Genomic DNA, 8,808 nt, shown 5'->3' with positions numbered 1-8,808 from the left:
TGTGCAAAGTGAGGATGATAGCATTTGCTAGGCTCTCTTTCACAAGACTCTGGAGTCGGAAATAGTGCTATGAGTGTGTTCTAACATTGTCTTTCTTTTTGGGACATCATTTTGCAAATGTTTCTGTCATAACCAAACCTTGACTTAGAGCTTTCCTGGAGGCTTGGCCAGTCCATCATCCATTCAGGGACTTGAAGCTGGGTAGGCAACCTCCTCATATTCCCTTTTCCTCTCTCCACTCTGCTTAGCTTCTCCTCCCTCCCTCCCTTCCCTCCTCTTCTATTCTTTGTAACTTCTTGAATTGAGGCTCAAGCCCTAGCTCTTGGACAAGTATTGTGCCTTGGACTAGTTTGTCAATACCCAAGCCTTTACCCTTTTGTTAATACGGATTTTAGCTAAATCCTGAATCAGCAATGGACTCATAAGATGAATTCCTGAGGCAGGGATGTGAGTTATTTCAGGAGCTGGGGGTAGAGTCAGATAAAAGTGATTGCTGAAGATGACCACTGAATTCCTAGGGATGGAGCATTGCTGCCCTTTCACCAGGTCTTGGGTTCAAATCTTGGTCCCCTGACTCATCTCTCTGAGGACAGAACAAGAGTGAAAGAGCACAATATCATTATTGGGGTTGGGGTGAAACATCAGTCAAGTACTCCTGACAGTAAGAAGCTAATTGCATTATGGGATCATAGAGTTAGAATGGGAAGGGAACTTTGAGATTATCTAGTTTAATTTCATTGTTACAAGTGAGGAAACCAAGGCTCAGAGAAGTTAAGTACTTTGATAATTATGGAAATATGTATAGAAGAATTGCACATGTTTAACATATTGAATTACTTGCCCTCTAATGGGAGGGGTGGGGGAAGGGAGAGAAAATTTTTGGAACACAAGGTTTTGCAAGAGTGAATGTTGAAAATTATCCATGCATATGCTTTGAAAATAAAAAGCTTTAATAAAAATAAAAAAAAGAAGCCTCAGCCAAGATCATACAAGAATAAGTAGTGAGATATGTTTAAAACTGGAGGTCTCTGACCCTAAGTTTTCTCTAGATTGGGGTGGGGAATATTGGGCCCATGGGCTGTACACATAAGACTTACAGAATCATTTGGTCTGGCTCTGCCAAGGCAACCGCAGGTGATGATGAGCTGAAAGCTAGTACAACAATCTCCCACTACTTGAGTTTTTAAGTTAATTGTGTGTGGTCCACGAATGATGCTTTAAAAAAGTTCCCCACCCCTACATCATACAACCTTTGGGGTTACTAGATTCCAGATTGAGGATGGGAAGTTGCCTACTCCAAAGGATTTCAAATGCTGGAGTGATATCTCAACTGAGAGAGAACAGAGGTAGGACAGTTACAGAGACAGAGACACTGGGCACCCGAGAGCCTCCAGGAGTTTGAGAGATGAAGGGAAAAAAGGCACACAAAGGAAAGACCTTGAGAGGCACTGACAGGAACTGTGGGAGGCAGGCAGAGGAAGACAGGTACAGGGAAAAAGAGACAGTGACAGAGATGGAGAAAGGCTGGCCCAGGAGGAGGAGGCTGAGGGAGCTGAAAGGCAGATCCGTCCCAGCTGGGATCAAACACTGGCGTTTTTCCTTTCAAAGAGAGAAAGAAGGCCCTCGGGGAGAGGGGGAATGAGATGCCCATGATGTCACGTCACAAAGTCGGAGCCTCGAGCTCTGACCAGGGACACCAGCGGACCAATGCAGGCTCTTACTCCCAGTGCAGAGGCATAGACGCCCCCTCAGGTCCCCTCATGCACACACATGTGAACACGTGTGGGCAGACGCAGGGACACCCATGGAATCATGCAGAGGTGGACAGGACTAAACTGTCTTCAAACGGGAATGTAAACAGAGGGCTTTCCGACGCGCCGGTGGCAGCCCAGCTCTGGCGCAGCCTCCCCCAACGAACGAACAAACAAATAAATAAAAGGGCACGCCGGCAAATAGAGACTCCGCCGACAACCTGGGAGCGCACCAGGTGGTCTGGCCCTGTGTGTGAATGAGTGAGTGCGCCTGCACGGCCGCCTTCCAGGGCCCCCCAATGGGCCGTGCTTATTTGTATGTGACACCCCGTTTTTCCTCCTCCCTTGCCCCCCCTCCCCGCGTCTCCTGTAATTGTAACATTGGGAGGCGAAGGAGAGATGGAGAGGAAAGACAGAGAGGAATGAGAGACAGCAAAGAGGTGGGAGGAGAGAGCTGGGAGGAGGAGGAGGGGATCCAGGGAGGGGAAGGAGGGGGGAGGAGGGAAGGCAGAGGAGGCGGCTGAGGCAGAGCAGCAGCGGGGACAACACAGACAAGGAGCCGGAGCTCGGCTGGGCAGCCGGAGAGGAGGCGCTGCAGCTTAGCCGGGGCCCCGATTCAAACGCACCGGCCTGGCTGGCCTGAGCCAGCCGCAGGTGGGAAGAGGGGCGAGCGGGAAGGCAGGGGGCCCGGGGTGACAGGGAGCTCCCGGGGCGGGGAGTCCAGACGGGGTCTGAGCGGCTCTCCATCCGTCCTCCCTTGATTCCTTCCTCCCTCCTTCCCGCAGCGGCTGAGAGGAGCATGGAGCTGTCCCCCGGCAGTCCCCAGGAGATGCTGGAGCCCGATTGCCCGTCGCCCCTGGAGCTCAAATCAGCCCCCAGCAAGAAAATGTGGATTAAGCTTCGGTCCCTGTGAGTGCACCCCCCTCCGGTCCCCGGTACAGAGCCCCCCCCCCCAACCGGGAGCAGAGATTGGGTCGGGGGAGGGGGACGGGATGTACCTCTGGAGCCATCCCAGGATGAGGGGAGCTGAGGGCAGGACTGGTGGCCGGCCCCAGGACTGGCAGGTACAAGGTGACATGGCTCTGACATGCTTGGTCACTCACACATGTAAGTCGTGTGCAAGTGGAAGGGGAAATAGAGTTATAAAGTGAAAAATGAGGAGACAGCAGTGCTTGTCTCGGGGGTATGAGTGACACATGTGGCAGGAGGAGAGGACCTGTGTGTACCTGTGACAAACGGGCCACCATGAGGAGGAGGACCCTCTGTTAACATGGTATATTCAGGGACAGCTAGATGTGACACAAATGTAGATGTGTGTATGTATACATGCTAGTGGGCAGGGGAAATAAACAGCTGCACTGTGTGCCCACAATGACATATGCCAACCTGTGGGTAATAGGTAGTTGCTTGGGACTGGCAGCTTTTCACTTCCCTGTATTTTACCAGGGGGAAGGGAAGTTGGGGAATTGGGCAGGGAGAGCCCCACACCGGCCCCCTCATCTCTCCTCGGGGTTCATGGCCTGGGCGGTCAAGGGCAGAAATACAAGTATGTGCAGGGGAATGAATGAGTTACCGCTCTTATTCATGAAGGAGGCCATGGGGGGAGGGGAGGAGGATAACCCTCCTCAGAGGTAAGGGTGTTGTTGGCCGGGGAAGGAGGTAAATCATCCCCAAATCCTGTTTTTATGTAGCATCTTCCAGGATCCCCGAGCGCTTTCAAGCCTCTAGCCTTTGAGGGCTATTGAGGCAAGGCAGGACCCAGGCGTTAAAATTTCCAGTCCAGCCTAGAGAGAGATTCTCTCTTTTCTGCCCCAGGGACTGGGAGAGGGGTGGATGATAGAAGACTAAAGCAAAGCCATTCGGTGTATTAATCCACCATCAGATAATCACTGCATGCTGAAATGAGTCCCCATGGTCTGTTAAGGGAAATGAGTGGTGGAAAAGGTGAGACAGCTCCATGTAAACATAACTCCTCTCTCTCTTTTTCACCTAATAGCATCCAATTAGTATCCCTGCTGGCTCTGGGCACCCCAGGCTTAGGGACTTTCAAGTGAGAGGATCTGGGTTCAAATTCTAGCCACCGCTACTTATGGGCAATTCATCTTCTGAATCTGTAAAATGAAGATGATTTTTATTACGAGATTATTCTATTATTAGATTATTTTTTAAGGTCTGCTTCGGTTCTAAATTATACGATCCTACAAAATTCTGGCTCCCCTGGGGGGATTAAGTTAGACACATACTGGGTACTTAGTAACTGGATTTCTGGCTTCCCTGCTGTAAATTTATTGACTAAGACTCTATATTACTCCCTGCAGATCAGTTTTTTGTCAATCATCTGTTGGAGATCTTGTAAGGGAAACTGAGGCACAGGTGGGGAACATGTGAATGAAAGAGCCTGGGACTTATATGTCCCTTCCCATCTCCTCTTCCTCACCGCCGCAGGCCAAAGCAATTTTCTGGACTCAATGGAGCACAGCTCTGCTTGGAATGAGGTTTGGGACAGAGAAATGGCAAGCAGGATTAAATTGATTTTGAGTGGGGAGGAACATTGGAGGATTCTTGATGGAAAATGAAATTCAGTAGATGAAAACCAAGGGTGAGAGAGGTGGATTAGAGAAAAGGGGGTAGTTTGGAGGCTTTTAGGTTGAAGGATGGTGGTTGATTTACCCCATCTTTCTAAGGGCATTTTACTGCCCTGACTCAAAATGATCTTTCTCTTAGTCCAGGATAGAAATTATCTTTACCTGTTTCTGTCTCTGACCATGAAGCCTCTTACCTGAGGATTAATGTTTTATATTTCCTGCTATAGTCTCCTCAAGGTGGGCCTGACTTCCAGTCTGCTAAGAGGTAGCTTGAGGAGGAGTTGGAGTCCCTAGTAGCAATACTTGAGCTCAGGAGAGCAATGGGATTAGAAGGAGTGGTCCTCAGAGAGATATTAGATGGCATCAAATTATTATCTTATCATCACTAATAATACTTATTTTTATTGGGAAAGCTATTCTAATCTTTGTTACAAATTTCTTTTTTTTTTTTTTTTAAATAATAGCTTTTTATTTTCAAAGTATAGGTAAAGATAGTTTTCGGCATTCACTCTTGCAAAAGCTTGTGTTCCAAATTTTTCTTCTACCTTCCCCCATTCCTTCCTCCAGACAACAAGTAATCCAATATATGTATAATACAGTTTCAAAGGGGAAACACTCTCTCATAACCAAGACTGGGCTCCTGCAGGTGCTATCCCATGTGAAGGCTGTATTAAGTCAGACATACTGTAATGACATATTGTTGTAAGAGAAATCTCCTGATGACATGGCAACTATCCAGAAAAGTGCTGCTTCTTTGATTATTAGCCGAGATTTGAATCCCAATTTTTTGAAAAAGGTCAAAAATTCTTAGAGGGAGGAGAGATTGGGAATGAAAATAATTCCCTTTTCTCAATAGAGAAATTGTCATAGTATATTTAGACTTGATTTGCCTTAGAGCCCTGACGCTAATTGGTGTTTTGGATGTTAAAAGTATTGGGGAGGGTTTGGTGAGCCATGATGGGACAAAGCTGAAAGCCATGGAATCACAGAGAGAAAGAAAAATGGGGTACTCACTAACTTTTGGGGTGGGATAGACACTGAAGTCAGAAATAGAGCCATTTCTTTTGGAATAATAGAATGTCAGAGTTGGAAGAAACCTTAGAAATCATCTAAATCGAACCCTCATTTTTCCAGAGGAGTGACGCAATGTGTGTCAAATTGTACAGTTAATGATAGAGTCCAAACTGGGACTCATGTCTCCTCACCAGATAACCCAATATTCTTTTCACCATCACAGAGAGGTGATTAAAGAGGAATTTTGCCTCATAGGCTAGGCTGAAATTCTGAAGGGGTGATGTCTGGCCATGAGATGGGAAGCTGTGACCTTGGGATGCTAGCCATGGATAATGAAGACTAAGACAAATGAGCTGGACAATAATGAGCAAAGGCTTTGGTGTTATGAGTCGTCTTCCTTGCCATCACTACTAATTTGACCTGATTGTGTGTGTGGGGGGGGGCGGTTGAGGATGGGGGTCAGTGATGGCTCTAAGGCAGGACACTTATATTTCTTCTAAGGGTCCTGGGATTATTCTCTGATGGAAAAATCCCATTTCTTAGTATAGAGTGTTGCAGAAGGGATTTTGGGTGGGAAGGGAAATTGGGTGTCTTGGGTTCCCAGGTGTCTGCTGGGACAGAAGGGATTGTGGCTAAACATCAGAAAGTCTTCCCTAATTTCAAAGGCTGGGAGACCATAGATGAGAGATAATAGAACTGTCCAGCTTGGACACAGGAGATTGCCTAAAATGGTCTCTGGAGTATGTGACCCTGGAGTATAAGGAGTTGGGTTACCACTGGCTTCACCCTGAGACTACATAGCAATAGTGGTATGGAACTTATTTATATGGTGAAGTTTTTGTTTTTATTTCTTTTCTTTTTCTTTTTCTTTTTTTTCTGGTTAAGCAGTGAGTGACATATAAATGAACCGTGGTAAATTGATTCAGTTCAGACCTGTGACAGCCTGGGGCAGGGGCAAGAGCAGGGGTAGGAACAGGTCATGCTGCCTTCTCTATTTCTTCAGCTTTCCCTCCATCTCTATCAAATGGTGAAATTCCATCAGACAATTATTTTTACTTACAATTCTGCCCACTCTGACCCATGGGATTTGGGGCAGACTAGCCCCTACACCTGTGGAAACAGCATTAGGTTATTCTACTTAATTCCTCCTCCAGGGCCAAGTACATGGTAGTCTTCTCTGACCCAAGACTATTTAGACTCAGCTTCTCTCTCTCCCAATGACAGCGTAGGCATGGTCCCTCTCTTCCCTGCAGTCTGGCGTAGACACTGTTCCCATAGCTCTCAGGGGAGAATAACGTAGCCCCTTGTTCTCCTCAGAAAATTGTGGACTCAGTCCTTTTTTTCCCTTTCTCTATAATCCAAGTGTGGTGTGAAAATAGCTCTTGTTCCCCCCACCTCCCCAAGGAGATGGAGGAATAGTGAATGGTGTCTGGGCTCAAGGTCATGGACTCTGGCTCAAGGTCATTGCCAAGGGTTTTGGGGGATAGAACCAGGTATCTGAGAGTTCAATATTACCCTAACCTCGGATGAGATTGAGGAGGAGAGGATTTCTTTGGAGGGTTGGGTGATGAGAACTTTAAATACGTGATATCTGAAGGGCTTTGAGGGAGAGACCCTGTTTTCCTAATATTGTGATCTCAAGTCAGAGCCAGAAAGGGCAGAAAGCGCCCAGGAGAAATGAAAGGACTTGGAGTGTATTCATGTGTTTGATCATACATATGACTGTGTCACCATGGTGGGCATAAGTAGTGTGCATTTGTGTTATGCATTGTGTGTGTGTGTGTGTGTGTCTAAGTGGGTGGGAGGAGGTATGAATGCATGAGATTATATGTATATGTTTTGAATATTAGAGACAATACTGGGAGAGTGTGTTGGAGGAAGAATATGTAATTCTATGATTCGTGTTTGTGTACCTGTGTGTGTGTGTGTGTGTGTGTGTGTGTGTGTGTGTGTGTTGATTAGAAGGCAGGAGAGTTGACAGAAAATTCAGATTTCCAATTTTAGCATCTTTTCCTTTTTTTGAACATATAAGAAGGATTTAGAAGTATCAGATGCAAAATTCTTGGACCTGGCAAAGTGGAAGTGGGTAAGCATTGTTTAAGAGCCACTTTGGGGTGACCACCTATGATTCTCCTACTGGTGGCTGGGAAGCAAGGGAGCAGTTTCCAGTTGTTTTGGAAAACATTCTCTTCCCACCTTCCCCTTCTCTTTGGCTCAGGCATTGCTGCTATACTGACAGGATGAACTCACTGCTTCCTGGTCCCCTGGAAGCAGCATCCCTATGTTTAGGCAATGGTGGGAAGAAACATCAGAAGCCCTTTTCTCTGGCTTGATTCTTTTCCTTTTATTATCACCTATGGGCTACTCTCTTGGTGACTCTCAAAGGACTCTGTATTCTTCTCATCCTTCATTTTTTCCTTTTTACCAAGTAGTCCTGTGCAGTGGTCTTAACAGTTGGAAGACCTGAATTCAAATCCTAATTCTGATCTATCCTAGCAATGGTCCAGGAGGACCTCACTGAGACCTTTTGCCTTTTTTTTTTTTTTTTTTTTCATCCATAGAAGTTGCTAATAATATCCTACTTATTTCATCATTTCTGGAAAGGAAGGCATTTTGTAAAACCTTAATGGTGGAGCAGCAACAACATGTTTGCATGAAACCCAAGAATTTCACCCAGAATTTGAGAGGAGGGAGCTCTTATTACTACTGCAGGAGATTTTGCTCAAGTCAGATCTCAGGGATTATTTTCTGACCATGAGCGTTGATGAATACTGAGGACAAGTGACTGAGGAAGATCAGGAAATTTTATTTTCTGGCCCTGGAGGGATGAGATATATGAAGTAGAGGCAGAGGAATGGATAGATAGGATTACTTTGGGAAGATAAGACATTGCTTTGGCATTGATAGAATAAACTTGTAGCTTCCCGGTCCCCTGGAAACAGTATCCTTATGTCCAAACATATCCAGAAAAGAACCAGAAAGTAGAGATGGAATACCCTGGGGATAGAGAAGAAGGGAAAACGGAATAATAGAGGAAGAAGGACTCAGGTCTTATATCTCAGGTGGGACCCTCATTGGACCCAGGGAGATAGGGCCTAGTGGAAATCATTCTAGTTCTTGAGTTGGAGTCCTGCATTCGAATCATGATCCTGCTGCTCACTTTATTTGTGACTTTGGGATAATTTGGATTTCCATTTCCTTATTTCTCAAGTGAAGGGATTAGACTAGAGAATCTCTTCCAGCTCTAAATATGGGATGCTACTGAGCTGGTTTCCTCTTTGAATAGAGGATGGAGAGCTGTAAGAGAAGTAGGGAGAGAGCAGAGGGACCTCAATTAGCTTCCATTTTGCTCACTCAAAGAGACCATGCAATGAAACGTACAACAGGAGAGAAGGAAAGAGCTGGGGAATTGAGTTTGTTGTTGAATTAAGCTGTAATGAGAGGGACTGAGGCAAGAC

General features: G+C 46.1%; 1 protein-coding gene across 1 annotated transcript in view; it reads left to right on the top strand.

Moving 5' to 3' along the window:
• The first annotated feature begins 2,252 nt into the window (after positions 1-2,252).
• PDE1B (phosphodiesterase 1B) overlaps positions 2,253-8,808 on the top strand; it is a 36,398-nt gene continuing 29,842 nt past the window's right edge. Inside the window, exons 1-2 of the mRNA XM_074270117.1 lie at positions 2,253-2,405; positions 2,537-2,660. Of these exons, the coding sequence (XP_074126218.1) occupies positions 2,551-2,660 (110 nt within the window). The 5' untranslated portion in view covers positions 2,253-2,405; positions 2,537-2,550. The remainder of the gene's footprint in view (positions 2,406-2,536; positions 2,661-8,808) is intronic.

The sequence above is a fragment of the Sminthopsis crassicaudata genome, chromosome 5, assembly GCF_048593235.1.
Source record: "Sminthopsis crassicaudata isolate SCR6 chromosome 5, ASM4859323v1, whole genome shotgun sequence".
In the NCBI taxonomy this organism is placed as follows: domain Eukaryota; kingdom Metazoa; phylum Chordata; class Mammalia; order Dasyuromorphia; family Dasyuridae; genus Sminthopsis; species Sminthopsis crassicaudata.
Note: the sequence above shows the minus strand (reverse complement) of the source record. Positions and strands in the feature narration are given on the sequence as shown.